At 46.2% G+C, this 17,687-nt stretch overlaps 1 protein-coding gene across 8 annotated transcripts in view; it reads right to left on the reverse strand.

The window, feature by feature from the left end:
* Ralgps1 (Ral GEF with PH domain and SH3 binding motif 1) overlaps window positions 1–17,687 on the reverse strand; it is a 225,037-nt gene that overhangs the window by 173,760 nt on the left and 33,590 nt on the right. For 7 of the 8 annotated variants that reach the window (XM_038336145.1, XM_038336144.1, XM_038336142.1 and 4 more), the window contains exons 2-4: window positions 15,849–15,959; window positions 12,239–12,346; window positions 6,071–6,121 (exon numbers count right to left, since the gene is read on the reverse strand). In XM_038336145.1, the coding sequence (XP_038192073.1) occupies window positions 6,071–6,121; window positions 12,239–12,346; window positions 15,849–15,905 (216 nt within the window). In that variant the 5' untranslated portion in view covers window positions 15,906–15,959. The remainder of the gene's footprint in view (window positions 1–6,070; window positions 6,122–12,238; window positions 12,347–15,848; window positions 15,960–17,687) is intronic. The other variant, XM_038336143.1, reaches the window with a different exon arrangement.

Below are 17,687 nucleotides of genomic sequence, written 5' to 3' on the forward strand. Positions count from 1 at the left end.
GTCATGTGTTAAGAGTCACCAGGGACCAGCACAATAATAGCCCCCTGCTTATGACCCCCATTTTCTTTACACTGAACATCTGTAAGGCTCCTCTGAGCCCTGGGATGAGACGTGTAGTCACCCTCATAGAAAAGATCACAGTCACAATGCTCAGCCCCAGTAGTGGGAACCATTTAAATTAAAATCTCCAAAAGGCCAAGATCACCAGAGTCCTTGCTTCGGGGGGGGAAAAGTGGCCTCTGAGCCTCCAGAAGATGTCACTCCTGGGCTAGCTGCCCTTGGCATGGGGGTGGGGGTCTGACCCAGTCAGAAAGCAATGCCATGATGTCCCCTCACTTGTTTATTCACCCCTTTTCCACTCAGTAAAGATCTAGTGGCAGCAGCTGCTCCAGGCACTGGACTGCAGCAGGGTCTCTCAGGGTACAGACCTCCAGACCCAGTTTCCCATAACCTTCCTCTTCTAAAAACCTTGGGGGCAAAGCCAAGAAGGAAGGCCCATCTAGATGCATGACAGGGATACAGGAGAGAAGTCAAAGAGAAAGGAAACACTATAACCAGAATGCAAATAGTCCACTGGTTAGTGGCAATAATGGTATTGTCATTTTTAACCCCACCCCATACCCCACATGTGTGCATATGCATGATATGCATGATATGGGATTCTCCTCTGTATGCTGTGAATATTATTGGTTAATAAATGAACTGCTTTGTACTTATAGCAGAGCTGTAGGGGAACAGAGCTAGGCAGGAAAAACTAAACTGAATGCTAGGAGAAAGGAGGCAGAGTCAGAGAGAAGCCATGTAGCCCTGCAGGAAACAGATGCTGAAACTTTAGCAGGTAAGCCACAGCCACGTGGCAATACACAGATTAACAGACATGGGTTAAATTAATATGTGAGAGTTAGCCAATAAGAAGCTAGAGCTAATGAGCCAAGCAATGATTTAATTAATATAGTTTCTGTGTGATTATTTCAGGGCTAAGCAGCTGGGAACCAACAAACAGTGTCCTCCAAAAAACTGGCACACCAACGTGTGCTATCTAAATCCACATAAAACCTGAGAGGGCTTGGAAAGGAATTCTGGACACTAAAAAACAAAGTTTAGCCATATTAATTTTCCTGAATGGGCTTTGCTTGCTGACAGCATGCTGTGGCTCCTTTAAGAGAGGTTTTCCTGACTCAGCAGTAGCAGAAAAAAAAAGGCACACTGTTTTGAAATGCCAGCTTTCTGGGCCATGCTGCCAGCGCCACCTCTGGCTCTTTCAGGAGGCAAAGCATTTAAATGGTGTTTGTGAGCAACGTCCTACAACTTGATCAATGACAACATAGCCCTGCTATGTGCCTAGAACTGGGACAATGTACATGGCTCTCAGAGGCAGAGAACAGCTCCTCCACGCAGGACTGGGCAGGGCAAGCAGGTAGTGCCATATATACCCTAGTAATGCCACTGTTTAGATTTTTAAGAAGTGTTTAGCATTTTGAGAAGCAGTCCTGGTCAGAAAATAATTATAAATACACAATAAAGACAAATTCAGATGCAAAAGACCTCTAAATGGGTCACAATGTTGGATAAATGTACATAGGCTTGGGAGAGAGAAGAAAAAAGAATATAGACAGTTATAAAAGTCTTTAAAGAGACAGAGTACACACAGTCATAGATTAAAAGAAGTAAAGAAAGAAAAAGCCACATAAAGATAGCATATATACAGAGAGTCTGGATTATGTATATTAGTGTTTTCTTTGAATTTTTTGACTGCAGAGAGACACTGATACTGGGGACTGCTAAGCCAAGCCAACATATATATTTTAAAGGTATCTTTCCTTTTTTTAATTGAGCTCTACATTTTTCTCTTCTCCCCTCCCTGCCTCTTTCCATCAACCCTCCCCCAACCCTTCCCCAAGGTCCCCATGCTCCCAATTTATTCAGGAGATCTTGTTTTTTTCTACTTTCTACTTCCCATGTAGATTAGATCTACGTAAGTCTCTCTGAGTGTCCTCATAGTTGTCTAAATTCTCTGGGATTATGGTTTGTAGGCTGGCTTTCTTTGCTTTATGTTTAAAAACCACCTATGAGTGAGTACACGTGATAATTGTCTTTCTGTGTCTGGGTTACCTCACTCAAAATAATGCTTTCTAGCTCCATCCATTTTTCTGTCGTTATTTTTTCTGCTGTGTAGTATTCTATTGTGTAAATGTACCATATTTTCCTTATTCATTCTTCGGTCGAGAGGCATTTAGTTGTTTCCAGGTTCTAGCCATAACAAACAAAGCTGCTATGAACATAGTTGAGCACATGTCCTTGTGGCATGATTGAGCATCCTTAAAGGTATCTTGAATTCAAAATATGGGTCTAAGGATATGTTGCTTTGGAAAAGAGGTTCTTCTTTTGTTTCCACAGAGGATGAGAACCTCTGGAATAATTCCAGACTAATGTGGTTTGATGTACCAAGACCCCCTAAAAGGTCACTGTGAACACCCCCAAAAATTATTTTGCCCAACAAAGAGCAGGAAGCAGTTTGGAGAAGAACTACGCCCATATTCCCAAATATTATTTATAAATTCTGGTTTACATTTAAAGAGGGATATGATACAGAGATTTGCATTGGTATGGATTTTGGTTTATTGATACAAATTTAAGGTCAATTTTGTTATACTATGTATATGTATATTTCTGCTCTTGATTAAGGTATTGTGTTTGTGCAGCTCTATATATACATTACATTTTTAAATGAGCTTCTGTGCCATGTGTTCTTCATACATTTCCCATGTTTAAATGACTTTTCCATGGATGGTGTTTATCATCCCCATTCTACAAATGATGAAACACAAATTCAAAGAGGTGAATAACTTACCAAAGTACTGATGACTAAAGTCTTAGAATCACAAAGAAACTATGACAGTGACACCTGTCCCCTTGATTCCAAACTCCCTGTGCTCAACCCTTGTTTACCTGTCTCACTAAATAGGACTGACCTGTGAGACTAGCTGAATATTGTGGGAAGGGAAGGCCTGGATTCCAAGGCCAGGTCATAGTCATTATGGCTTCTACCTTGCTTCTCTAGGTCACTTTTAAGGAAAGTCACCATACCACAAAAACACTGTCATACCACGAGAACCTTAAAATAGCCTTATGGAAGGTTCCACATGACAACATCCAGGACTAACTTACCAGATGTCATGGGAGAGCCACAGTGAAGTCAGATCTCCAGACCTATCCACACCCTCAGCTGACTGCAGCCTCCTATAAGCCCCTGAATCATGACCAGCCAGGCCACAGATCACAGTCTACCTGGTAGCTTATCACATAGCAACACAGAACTGACATAGTAACCTTGGGATACTTTACAATACTCCCTTTCTTTAGTACACAAAAGGAAGCCAGTGACAGCAGGTATAACAGGGGGCAGCTGAGAGAAGCCAATGCAAACCCCACCCAAGGTGCCTCTCCTGTCCTAGAGCCCACACTCATCCGATATCACCCAATAACAGGCCACATCAGCACCTATCCATCTATAAGCCTGCACACAGGCAATGGGCATATCAGATGTTAAGAACAGGGAACACAGAGGCAAGGGTCTGAGTGGGCAGGGCCCTGAGTACCACTTACCACAGGGACCTGCCTTCCTAGCAGCATCAGAAACTCAAGGACCCACATGCTGGGTCCTTTATGGGGCTTCAGGTCTCTCCTATCTCCTCACTTCTGCCAAAGTCCCAATGACACACCTGTGTGCATGAAAATCCCACTGCCTGGGACATTCTTCCAGAAGCAGTGATGGATGTCTTCCCAAAATGTCTGAATCTCTCCATACATGCGGCTAGACAGAAGCCCTGCCGAGCGCTCTTTTATTAAGTCATGTTTTCCAACTCCACATTAACAAGTATGGTGTCAGGAGACAGCATAATAATTCCCTAATGTTGGGAGGAGAACATGGAGGAAGCAGAGATCTAGGGCCACTAGCAAAATGGCCAACAAGGAGAAACAGCTGATGCCCTGCTCCCAGGGAAACCCCAGAAGTGCAGTCACCATCTCAAACCTAGTCAGCATTGGGGAAGATCAGGAGCTATTTCCTGGACACATGAGCCCTGATACCAAATCTACATCCACACCAGCAAAGCGGAAGCCTTGTGCTCTGCAGTAGTAGGCACTCAGATGGGCATGAGTCAAGTCCTAGCTACACGGTCCATGGCCACAATTATTTGTATTCTCTATATGGGGCTGAACTCAGAGTAATCTTAGTCAATCACCGGATGGGAGCAAACCTTTAAATGCCTTGGGATTTCACAAAGCCCTCGACCACTGGTTTTAAAATCTGCTGCTGAGGTTTTCATCTCTGATTCTAGAGGACTCCATCTGAGCACATCAGTCATTTTCCAGCCCAAACACCTGGGCTTTGCTATTCATTGTCATTTTGTGCACAGTCAGGCCTAAAAGGCACTGTCCATAGGGCTGCTGACCTGCGAGGATCCCAGCTCACTCAGTGCCCATCCATCTCTCACTGGCCTCTGATTCCTGGGAAGTCTGACCTACATCACACAACTGCCTTATTCATGCCCTTCCCACTCTGGGGTGGTCCTACCACAACACGGCAGGCATCCCCAGAAGGAAAAATTCCAGTTTTCAGTCTGCTGGCAGTCACAGCAGCAGCAAAGAAGCAGGGACCCGTCAACCATTGTTGGACAATGAGAAATGGGCTCCACTTTTAGGGAACTTGTGATAGGCCCTAGCAGCTCAAGCCTGGGGTTGTTCCAGGTAATTCACAGCAGCTGGCTGTGGCTCTTCACTCTGGTGAACCTGGTTGACTTTTGTGGAATAGTACCAACTGGGTTCCAGGCCCAACCCAGAGATGCAGATTCAGGTCTAGGGGTGATAGTCTGGGAACCCCATACTTTGACAGCTGCCCTAGCGATTCTGAGACTTATACCTCCAATATATATATATATTTTTTTTTCAAGACTGAGTTTCTCTGTAACTTTGGAGCCTCTCCTGGAACTAGCTCTTGTAGACCAGGCTGGTCTTGAACTTACAGAGATCCACCTGCCTCTGCCTCCTGAGTACTGGGATTAAAGGCGTGTGCCACCAATGCCTGGCCCCAAAATAAAATTTTAAAGGAAAACGCATGCATTTAATGTCTGGGAACAACCTTAAGGTGTTACCTGGCACAAGCTACCATTACTTCACAGTCAGCCAGCAGTATGGATTTTTCCTGTGTTGTGGGAGGGCTGGGCTTGAGGTTGGCCTAAACAGTTTGGCTCTATTAAGACATACAGTCACTGTAAAGCTAGGTATACTCTAATCCACACCATAGCTGCAGCTGGCCCTTCTGAGCTGTCTCCCTGCCTGCACTTCACCCCAAGGCATATCAGCACTGTCTGCTCATCTTGACCACAGTCCCTTGGCCACATGACTAAACTGAGCTAGACAGACAACTGTGTTGTCAGTCTAGAAAGCTGTAAATGCAGGGTTTGGGGAAAGGTCAAATTGGGCCACAGGTGCAGATGGAGAGGAAGGAAGAGGGGAAGTAGAAGCTAATGGCAGGGACACCCACACCCAGTAGCTCTCTCTCTCTATACGGACCCTGGAGGAAAGTTATCATCTCCCTTCACCTTTCTGAAATGGAATTGTGTTACTTGCTAGCAAAAAAAAAAAAAAAAAAAAAAAGGGGGGAACTCTGGTTAAAATAATTAAAACCTTCTTACCAACTAGAGGATGTCACCAGAAATTTTCATTTCTGAAGACCCACATTGATTCTTCCCCCTATCACTTCTAAAAATGCACATATGCTTTTACTATAAACATGCAAGGGTTTTCTGTGGCAACTAGTTTCAGGGCAGAAGCAAGGCAGCCACCAGAATGTGGGATCAGCATGAAGAAAGCTCTGTACCCAACAGCAAGCGCTCAGCCAGGACAGCCTGGGACAAGAAGGACAAAGAAATGTGCTGCCCAGTAGAGACTGGGCACCAGACCGTCTCTACTTTTCTGACTCAAAATGGACACATGTGACTCTGTGAGGCTTCAGAGGACCATTCCTCCCGAGCCCTGGCCATCTGGAGTGCATGACGACGGTACAAACCTCTGGCTGGATGGCTTTGAACACGGGGATGTCCATCAATGTGATCTGACTCTACAATAGAACAGAGATACTGGGTTAGAGGCTTTTAAACTGATACCTGAAACACAGAAGGTTTAGTATTCATAGGATACCATGTGATGGCTGGACACATGTGTAAGGTATGTCACATTTAAATCAGGTTAGATATATCTGTCTTCTCAGTTATAATTTCTTCACGATAAAACATTCAAGCCCCTCCATGCTTTCTGCAGTACACAGCTCACCCTCTGTATTAACACAGGCTAGAACTTCTTTCTTTCTCCACTGTTTGGGCCCCCTCCTGACCCTCCCACCCTCCCAGACGCTCAGGCTCAGGAAACCACCTTTCCTCACTAGCTTCCATGAGACTGACCCTTTTCTATGCCACATATGAGGGAGACCATGTGGCACATGACTTTCTAATGCCTGGCTTGCTTCACTTACCAGAATATATTCTGTGGTTCCAACTGTGTTGTCTCAACTGACATGATTTCATTCTTTTTTATGACTGAATAATAACTCACTGCCTGCATGCACCCCATTTTCCTTATCATACACAGGTTTACCAACGGAGTTTGTTTCCATGTCTTGGATATTGTAGAGAGGCCTACAATAAGCACAAGTATGGACTTCACTTGTTCTGGAGATACAGCCCTTGCTGGGCTGCTGGGTCATACACTGGGAGCATCTTCACTGTTTCTGTGACAGCTGCAGCACACACAGGTGCCCTTTTCTCTGCATCTTACTATCTCTCAACTTTTTGGTAACAGTCATTTTCCCTGGAGTTAATGAGAGCAAGTGTATTTGAGTTGCCTTTTCCTGATGACTTCTGGGCATCCTTCCATGTCCCCTGGCCACCTACACGCCTTCTCTGGGAAAGCCCACCAGGTCCGTTATGAATCTCACTATCTCTTTGTTTAGTTTGGTTTTGTTTCATTTGGGCTTTTTGCTGGAGAGCTTTCTGAAGTTCCTTATACATTCTGAATCTTAACCCTCATGGTGAATGCATAGCTTGCAAATATTCTCTCCCACCCTTGTGGGCCATTCCTTCATCCTGTTGAATGCTTCCTTTGCTGGGCAGTCTTTGTGTCTGACAGAACCCCAATAGTCCATTACTAACTTCATGTCTTGCCCTTTCCAACCCCTTAAAGCAGTGGTCCTCAACCTTCCTAATGCTGCAGCTCTTTAATACAGTTCCTCATGTTGTGATGATCCCCCACCATGACATTATTTCATTGCTACTTCATAACTGTAATTTTGCTATCGCTACGAATTGTAATGTAAATATCTGATATGCAGGATATTTGATATATAGCCCCTGTGGGGATCATGGCCCACAGATTGAGAACCACTGACCTAAAAGCATCCCCTCTCATGTTCCCACCCTGCCATTTCTTCTACTACTTTCAGTTTCAAGTCCTCTTGATTGAGTTGGATTTTACTGCTGATGAGAGAGAGAAATAAATTTCTGTGCTGTCTTCCCCACCACATCCCTCCTCATAGATCCAAACCCACACCCTTCTCTTTGAAAACAAAATGAACTTCCAACCTCACAGTTGATCACAGTCATTTGGAAGATGAGGCATGGAGTAAGAAAAACATTTTAGTTTGGAAATGCTTACACTACTTGGGTTTTGTTTCAAGTATGACTTACCTAATTTAAAAAAGTTGTAGATACACTATTTTAAAATTTGTGTGATAGAGATACTATTACTCAAACTTAAATAAATAGTAGCACATATAGACTTCTCCTCTGAAGCCTCTACCTCCCCGAAATTACATGGTAGAGAAATATTCGAGATGTGTCCACAGACCCCATATGAGGACTTGAACTGCTTATTATCCCACCAGTCATCAGTGAGATCAGAGCAAAAGTTAAGCGGTAGCTCTGAGAACCTGTAGGAGTATGGCATGGCCACAACAGTCTTACTGCCCTCTCTTCTGTGCTACTCTTGCAGAGTGGAAAGAAAAGAAGAGGGTCCCTCCCAGAGCAGCAGACAGACTGATTCCACTAACGGGGCCAAAAGTTCATCTAGGGACCAGGGAATGGCATCACTCATAACAATTCTTTGGGCCAAGGTAACTTCATTACTTTCTCGCCTTTGTGTGTCACACTGGAACCAGGTGTCAATTACCACCTGCCTCTGAGACAGGCCGGGAAGAGGACCCATGGGCTTTTGCAACACATGGTCTACTGAACCTGTCCAGTGAGACACATTCATATCTTGCAGTCCACAAGGCAGAAATTCAAAATAAGAGAAAAAAATGTCCAATATGACAAATACATCATTGTGTATGTGCACATAAAGAGGGGGTAATGAAAAATGCAGCTAGTGCAGCTACAGAGACAGGGGCTCTTGTATGAGCATGTGAATGAAGTCTGGAGCCTGGACAGAAGGCCCACTGCCTTGGCTGAACATTCACATGCCAAAGTTGCTCTAGAGAAGAGGAAACAGAAGCTGTTACACTGTGTTACCAAATAGCCTTATATCAAGACAATACTGGAGGAAAAAAAATGGCAACACATAAAGTATGTGACCTGTGATCATAGCTGGGGTACAGGCACAGAACTGTGGCCAGTTCCTGGCACAATTCCAAGGTGCTCTGCAGTCTCTGGGCTGCTAAAAAGCACAGAACACAAACCAAACATAGCATCCTCAGAGTCTAATGGGAGGGAATGGGTAGAGGTTTGTATAGTGGGCATGCTATCCCTTCCAGGGCACAGGGGGAATGTTGCCACTAATGGAAGCTTGGCATCAAGAATAATGAGGCACCTGATGAAATCCTAGCTCTTGTGCTTTCCCCTTGGTGGCAAGGGGTGTGTGACATCTGCACACGCTGCCCTTGTGATCCAGATAGAGTGGCTCATAGTAGTGCTGCAGGCCCACAAAACACAAAGCTCCATCCTGAGCAGTGCAAACAATTGCGACCTTTGCTGCTATATATACCCCGAGCTTGTCAGCCACATGCGGCCACACCTGGATCAACTGCACCACACAAGAACAGAAAAGCCTTTGAAAACAGGAGATTTGAGCCAACAGCTCAGGGCATCTTGGTTCCATCTCCCATGTGGTTCCAGTTCACGGCTCCTGTCCGCTGGGAACTAGGAGTGTGTACGATGACACTTAAGAGAAGAGCCCAAGTCCAACTGGTGAGACAATAAGATATTCTCCCCCTTTCACCCTAGAATTTCCAGGGGAGCTACTGCAATGATGACATATCAGCCACGCTTCTCTGAATGGTCTCAGTCTCACAGCCTGATCCCAGCTCAGGCTGTCAGTCAGAAACAGTGTGCAGATGTTCTCAAGACACATCAGTGGCTGTAGAGACAGGCTGGTGTGGTAAAGTGCTTGCTGTTCAATCTGAGCCTGGATCCCCAGCATGCTCAGAAAATGCTGGGTATGACAGTGTGTGTCTTTAATCCTAGTGCTGGAAAGCAGAGACAGTGAGATCCCTGGAGCTCCCTGGCCAGCAGTCCAATCTAGTGGTGAGCCCCAGGCCAGAGAGAAATCCTGTCTCAAAATGTAAGATGGAGAGCAATAGGGAAGGACACCCAGCATTGACTTCCAGCCTCCATATATACCCACGTACACCACGTGCACATGTACACACAAAGGGGGAGAAACCAAACACCAAGAGCGCTGGTCCCAGGATGGGGGCTGTCTGTTCCTAACATAAAGAAGGTTTTCAGAAGCCGGGCGGTAGTGGTGCATGCCTTTAATCCCAGCACTTGGGAGGCAGAGGTAGGCGGATCTCTGAGTTCGAGGCCAGCTTGGTCTACAAGAGCTAGTTCCAGGACAGGCTCTAGAAACTACAGGGAAACCCTGTCTCGAAAAACCAAAAAAAAAAAAAAAAAAAAGAAGAAGAAGAAGAAGGTTTTCAGAGACCCACATCCATTTCTGCCTCTCAGCTTTCATCAGAAAGGATGCAAAGTATCTAGCAAGACAAATATCCAAGTAAAACTCAGCAGGCCACCAATGTCACAATACTTTACTACCACACCAAACTTGCTCAAAGACTGCTGCTGAGCAACCCATCCTCCAGGGTATGAAGGCTCCAGAGCTGTCAGTTATTCTCAAAGGGCATGGTGGAGGGGTCGGGGTGGCACATGCTAGGGGCCTACAAGATGAGGCCAGGTCCCATTCTCCACTTGCTTCCAGGTAGCAATTCACCCAGGAGAGCTTGAGCAGGGAGCACTAGTCAAACCTCAGAGTCACTAGGCCATGCCTGCTATGCTTTTCTCCATCCCCAAAAACCTGGGCCACTCAACACTGAGCCAGGCTTTGAAGAGAAACGGTGAGTCACTACATATTGCACGACATCTCTGCAGGGATGAATGCTACAGCCTGGAAGGAGCCTATCAGAGCACTGTACATCTCCCACACCCCCAAGAAAAAAATGGGTATTATGTGGTTAAGAGAAGCTAGTTGGTTAGCCAAGCGGAAAAATGTTTTTTGTTTATGATGAATATACATATTCCTAACAGTGCCACACCAAATCCTTACATCCTAGCCAGAGCTTTCATGCAAGGCTTTCCCTAGACCATAATAAGCAAACAGAAGTTGTTGGTTAATGTTGTATTGTGTTATATAAGGTACCTGAAAGTCTGCCATTAGATCCCTCTGCCGATGAGCAGCCACAAGCACTCACAGGACACTAAGCAGTCAGTTCCAAAGGAGTAAATTAACTTACTCCTGAGTTAAGAGCTCACAGAGCCAAGGGAGGCCGCAATCAGAATGGTAGTCACAGCCCAGAGCCATGGGAGACATGACCAGAACCACAACCAGAAACATGAGATCCGTGGCCAGAGGCACAAAAGCTACAATCAGAGTGCTCCTAAAGCCACAGCGAAACTGTGGGAGACATAGGAGGCCACATACCACAGTCACAAAAGTCCCCAACTACAGCCACTGAAGCCATGACCAGGACACAGGAATAATAAACACAGCCATGGGAGGTCATGACCACAGTCAAGACAAGAGCCATGAGCCGGGCGATGGTGGCGCACGCCTTTAATCCCAGCACTCGGGAGGCAGAGGCAGGCGGATCTCTGTGAGTTCGAGACCAGCCTGGTCTACAAGAGCTAGTTCCAGGACAGGCTCTAAAGCCACAGAGAAACCCTGTCTCGAAAAACCAAAAAAAAAAAAAAAAAGAAAAAGAAAAAAAAAAAAAAAAGACAAGAGCCATGGAAGCTATAACCCAGAGCCACAGGAACCCATGACCAGAATCATGAGAGCTATGTATGACCATAGCCACAGGAGCCACAACCAGTGCCACAAGAGTCATGACCAGAGACAAGGGAGGCCATGACAAAAACCACAGAAGGCCAAAATGAGCCACGGAGAGCTACAACCAGGCCATGACCAATATTTGAGAAACCTCAAATTCTCAGAATGGGACTACAGACTCTACAAGGAGAAGCTGCTGGCTGGCAGTCAGAGCCATATAAATAGCAAAGATCCACCTGTAGTTGGCATAGAGCCTCTGTACCATGGGGACCAGGAAGAAGGAGGAAGAATGGGAAGGGGAAGGAGGAGGGAGGAGAGAAAGAAGAGAGAATGTCAGGGAAACACAGCCCTGGAACAGTGCTCAGAGTTAGGCTTGAAGTCACCCCAGAGCCAACATTCCCCTCCCTAACAAAACCCCGAGAGAGGAAAACATCAAGGCAAATGACAGGCCAGCTCTGCCCCACAGAAGAATCATCCAGAAAACCAAAGACAGGCTGAAGAAAAATGATATTGCTTATTGCTCTAGGAGATGGTACATAAACATGCAGAAGGTGGAAGCAAACAAAAAGGAGAAAAACGGAATCACAAATGCATGGTGTCTGCAGCCGAAAGTGTAGCGAGCAACATGGCTGGCTTTGTGATATGTGTCAGCAGCAGGCCCAACCCTTTGCCAAATGTGCCTGTTTGTGTACTGTGTGTGCTTTTTAATCTGCGCTGAGCTCTGCTCCTTCTCTTACTGTGCAGACACTCTGTGGGTCCCGCCCAAGGCAGCCAATTGTAAACCCAAAACATTCTTTTCCATCACTTGCTCTCCTACTGTGAACGTATGTGGTATTCACAACCTGGGCAGAAACCCAGAGTCGTGACTCCCTCCAGCACCCTGTAACAGAACCACCATCCATATTAGTTCCATGTCACTTACAGCAAACTCCTCAGGAGTCACTTTCAGAACGTCAAAGACGACAGCATCATAGCTCTTGCTGGCATAGTCGCAGCTCTGGCTCTCCAGAGAGTCTGAGCTGCTGCTGCCCTGTGGAGAAGGCAAAGAGAAATACCACCTGACTGGTCTGGCCTGAGGTTGCTGCCACCCAAAACCTCCCCAGAATGGAGACAGAGTGACAGGTTCACAGGATGAAAAGTGCCTGCTGCTATCACTTTGTTCCATGATAAGCTCTACAGCACTTCCCACACCATCTCAGTCCTCACGGATTCTCTACATGTACATGCCAGTGTTCCCATTTTACAGGTCAACAAGCAGAGTTGACAGTTCTTCTCCACAGTTCCTTACCCATAAAGCTGAAAGCCGGAATGTGAAGCTTGCTCTCTGAACCCCCAGAATGACCTTGGACCACTACCCCTAACAACTTCTGGCCAGCACTGTAATGACAGGGGAGAGTCCGACACCAGAGCTGCAGTGTAGCTCAGTACAGAACACTCGCCAAGCATGCTCAAGGCCCAGGTCTGTCCCCAACACCCACAGGAGAGAGAGAACTCTAGGCTAATTCTCCCTCACAACAGGCCTCCAGACTCAGAGACCTGGGAGATCATCCATTTTGTTGACTTTTTAATTTTTAAAGATTTACTTCATTTATGCATATGCATGTATGCCATGTGTGCACAGGTACCCAAAGAAGCCACAAAAGGACACTGGATCTCCCGGAGCTCGAGTTATAGGTTGTGGTACTGGGAATCAAACTCTGCAAGAGCAGCCAGCACTCTTAACTTCAGAGCTCTCTCTCAGGTCCCCTTTCCTCTGGCTGGCTGCCCAGTGCAGGTCACTGTAACACAAATGATGAAGCTGGCTCTGGAGGTATAACACACACAGAGAGAGCTGGTTTGTGAGCTGAGAGCTAACTGCTGAGCTTCAGAGACTTTTGGGGAGAATTCCTCATGTAAGAGTCACTGAGTCCTGCGTGTATAGACAGGGACCTCCACAGGGAAACAAGCAGAAACCCAAATTGGATGAAGTTCATAAAGCCCACCCCTCTGAAGGTACCAAAATGTTGGACACACCTTTTCTTTAATATGACTGCATTTCACCACGCTCTACTTGGACACTCCATCATCAGGCTCACCACCCAAATCTGTGCCTGTCCATAAGTGGTTTTATCCATCTCTATCTACTCTACTCATGGGGGACTCTGTGGTTTCTGTCCATTCCTCCATCTTAGAGTAGGGGGTGAAGGGATCTGCTTTTGCTAATTTCTCTTTCACTTTCTATCTGGGGAAATGTTGCAGTCTTACTGGAAACTAGGGTGTTTTTATAGGTCATGGAAGAAAGCTAATAATTATGACAGTGTGAGGTCAGAGAGTGGAGCAGAAATGCAAGCGGCCCACCTCAATGCCTGGGCCTGAGGTATCTATAGGTGAGGCTTCCACACTGAAACTCCACGTGGTCTCAGAAGGTAGAGACCATGCTGGCTCTGCAGGCCCGCAGGCCCGCAGAGAATGCCAGCCTCACATCAGCTTCCACCTGGTCTCAGGCACTGCCATCATTTTGCTGTGTCTCATCAGGGACAAAACTGAATAATTAAATACCATATTCCAGAGTAGCAACACCAGTTACCAAACAAACCCAAACCACCCCGCCTTCAGAACCCTCCACCACAACTTCCTCCCTCCCCAGGACATGCTGGCTTGGGGGCTGGGATGTGTGACATGTGTCATTTTAAAAGTTCTTTAAGTGGAAGACATTGTCCCACAAGGATAATCTGATCTGAATAAAGCTGAAAAGAATTAGGACTGGCCCCAGTGCGCCTAGAATTGGCAAAGACCTAAATCTGCACTCTCCACGTACTTCAAGACACAGCCTCACCAGGTTGACAGGGCAGTGTGTTAAAGACACCAAATCAAAAGTCTGGGAGAATGGGTTTGAGTCAGCCACCTGCCCAGAAGCGGGAATCAGTTTCTTCTACTCTTTGTGCTTTGGGTTCCTCAACTACAAGTTGACAAAGGGGCACATACCAAAAATAGAGAGAGCTGGGTGTGTAGGAATGTGTGTCATTCAGTCACCCACGGTTGCTAAGTACTTCAAGTTTCATGTATGCACTCATTCCAAACACACTTTGGTACTTACAGTCACATACATGGAGGCCCTGAAAAATATCAAAATCTGCACTGCATAAAATCGCCTAGCATAGAATGATATGTGTTGTCCCACACATTCTGAGTCCTCTCTGGATGGCTAATGCCTAATACAAAACAAATGCTGTGCAAAGAGTCACTGGTGCTGTCCAGAGGAAAATGAACCAACAGTTTGCACATACTTGGTGCAGGAGTAAGTTTTTGTTAAATATTTTTGACGCATGGTTGGTGGGTCCCCTGCACAGAGGGCCGAACATGCACAGGGTAGCTGTGAGTATACACATCTGTGTATACATGCATACGTACACACACAGGCCAGAGAAGAAGACTATTTTACTTGAGAAGGAGTGTAAGTTACAGGTACAAACAGAAGTCTGGTTCCTCTAGTTACCAGAGTCTGTCTGTTGCTTGGATGTAAGGCCTTAGCGCATTGCTGCAACACCCTAATCCCTCAGGTAAGGGTTCTTGTTGAATCAAAAGTTGTTCCAAACTATTTGCGGCAATAGTGACAATAGCAACAAGGATGACTCAGCATTTTATGAAACTACTCTGGTCTCCTAGGAAATTTTAAAAGGCATCGATGAGACTGGAGAGATGGCTCCGTGGTTAAGTGTACAGACTGCTCTTCCAGAGAGCAGGGCCTGAGCTCAGTTCCCAGCACCCACACCAGGAGACTTACCATCACCAGTAACTCCAGCTCCAGGGGATCTGATGCCCTCTCTTTTGGCCTCCATGAGCACTGCACTAATATGAACATATATAATTTAAAAATAAAATTTTTAAAAATGTTTAAAGGCATCTATAAATGTGGTTTCAAGAATAAAAATAAAATCAAAAATTTTTAAAAAGACTGATAAGAAACTAATTCCTATGACCTTAGGTTAGTTAATCTGAGGACAAATTTCAAAACTCCTTGTGGGATGCTCAGACCCAACCCTGTTTTACCAGCATCTCTGAGGAGCCAGCACTACACCCAGACACAGAGGTGCTAGCCTCAGATGACACTCCTCCTTCTGTGTGTCTGTACCATTACTGAGCTTGGAAAGCAAATCCCAGACCTCATGCAGAGTCCCTGCCCAGGCCACGCAGACCACCAGTCCTTACAGCCGGTTCCTAAGAAGCAAGGTAAATAAGTTCAGCGGCCAGTTGGACTGGCTCTGTCTGACCTCATTTTGGAACACATGGCTTATTTATAATCAACAAGAGTTTTTCCTGGGAAAAGTCTAATCCCTTCTTGCCACCAAAATGGAATGTGACACTTGCTGTGGCTGGACTGGAGAGGTATTTGTTTTTCTTTGAAGAGAACAACTTCAGAAAACATCACCATCCACACGGCTGATAGGCTCCCAAACCTCCTGCCTGGAGTGGCACGCCCTAAGAAAGCCTGTATTCATGACCAGGGCCCCATTATGACCCTCTCTCCTGGTACCCTCCCACAGCCTACATACCTGTGGAGTGGCGGAGGTGACTAACACGCTAGCCATCAGACCATTCCTCTTGTACATAGTCTCCAGGCCTCAGGGAGCTTCGGTGCCACCTCTGCTGGTGACATAACCTGCCTGCAAGGCAAAGGAACCCATAAAAACCTATTCTGAACCCACAGAACCACACCAGCCTCCAAAAGATCATCCAGAGACCTGAAAAGAAAGGTGTGAGCTGGTAGCCTTCAAGCTCAGGCTGGCCCATAGAACCCTCCATGGAACATGGTGAGCCTGTGCCATTACTGAGCTCATACAACTAGATAATGCTAGATTAACTGCCAATGTCCAACAGCTGTATGAATTCTGCTCCCTGATTCTTGTGGCAGCAATGAACCCACATTCCTGCCCAGTCATCCCACCCACCCCTTGCAGCAGATCACTGGGTCCCACCTGCATATCCATCCCAGGATGTATCTAGCCCTCACAGACCCTAGAAGATGTATTACAAAGAAGATGAAGGCTGATGAAGAAATTGGACACCATGATGTGCCATCACAACTGATACCACAAAGTATTCACTAAGAGCCCTGTGCTGGACTCCTCTACCTTATCTTCCCCTTCCACTATCCCACGAGAGGCCTTTAAGTCTTGCCCATTTTCTATGGAGGGAAACTGAGGAACATAGAGGTCATGCTCTGGTGTATTTGCTTACTCTATCCAGTAGCAGTGTCACCCAAGACGTCCTTGATTGTCAGGTCTGGTTATTCTGCCTGGACTGCTCATGTGCACAGGCTCCAGAGAGCATCTGTCACCTCCCAGAACACCAAAAACCACCAGCAGCTTCTCAGCAGAGAGTGGAGAGATGGAAGCTGACTGCAGTGACCAGGGAACAGGGGGGCTTTGAGCCGAGGTGGCAAAGGGGAGACGGGCAGGGAAACAGCAAAAACAGAACTCATAGAAACTCCTGCGTGGCCAGTGAGAGCAGCCAGACTAGACCAAGCTGTTTACAGCAAGGCACTGAAAGATGGCGTAGCTGTCATCAGGGAAGAGACAGAGAGGAGGAAGAGGTCTGGGGGGACTTGACTCAGGACATGGTGAGTCTGTGGCAGATGAGAAAGAGCCATCCTGAAGGGCTGGAAAGATGCTCGGAGGTTCAGAGCTCTGTCAGAGGACTAGCACCCACCAGGTGGTTCACAACTGCCATAATTCTAGTTCCAAGGATCTGATATCATGGGCCTCTGTGGGTGCATGCACACACACACACACACACACACTCACACACCACAGCTAATAAGGGGAAAGCCCCTAGGGAAACACAAACCAGATCCAATACTATGGGCCTCCATGGGTACACACACACACACACACACACACACACACACACAGAGCTAATAAGGGGAAAGCCCCTAAGGTAACACAAACAAAAACTACTTGATACCCAATAAGATAGCCAGAATCAGAAATAAAAAAAAAAAAAAAACAGTCTATATCAAGTGACTGGGAGCCGGGGTGCATTGTTGGTGATACAACTGCCTCAGAACATAACAGCTTCTTGACTAGTTAGGACAACCCGGTGATCTGATCCCAGCATCTGCTGCAAAGGATGAGCACATCCCACAGACACACAGAGGATGCCTGTCACAGCATCACTCCTAACAGCAAGAGCTGGAGCCAGGTCAGAGTCCATCATCCAATCAACACCAAGGCATGTAACCTAGCCACACAGCATGCTACTACTCAGCTAAGAAAAGAAATGAGATGCTAGCACAAGCACAGCATGATCAAACCTCAAAAATGTCATGCCAGTGGAAGAAGTCAGATGCAAAAGAATGTACAGTGTGATTCCATTTTAGGAAATTCCCAGAA

Source organism: Arvicola amphibius, chromosome 7 (genome assembly GCF_903992535.2).
Source record: "Arvicola amphibius chromosome 7, mArvAmp1.2, whole genome shotgun sequence".
Classification (NCBI taxonomy): domain Eukaryota; kingdom Metazoa; phylum Chordata; class Mammalia; order Rodentia; family Cricetidae; genus Arvicola; species Arvicola amphibius.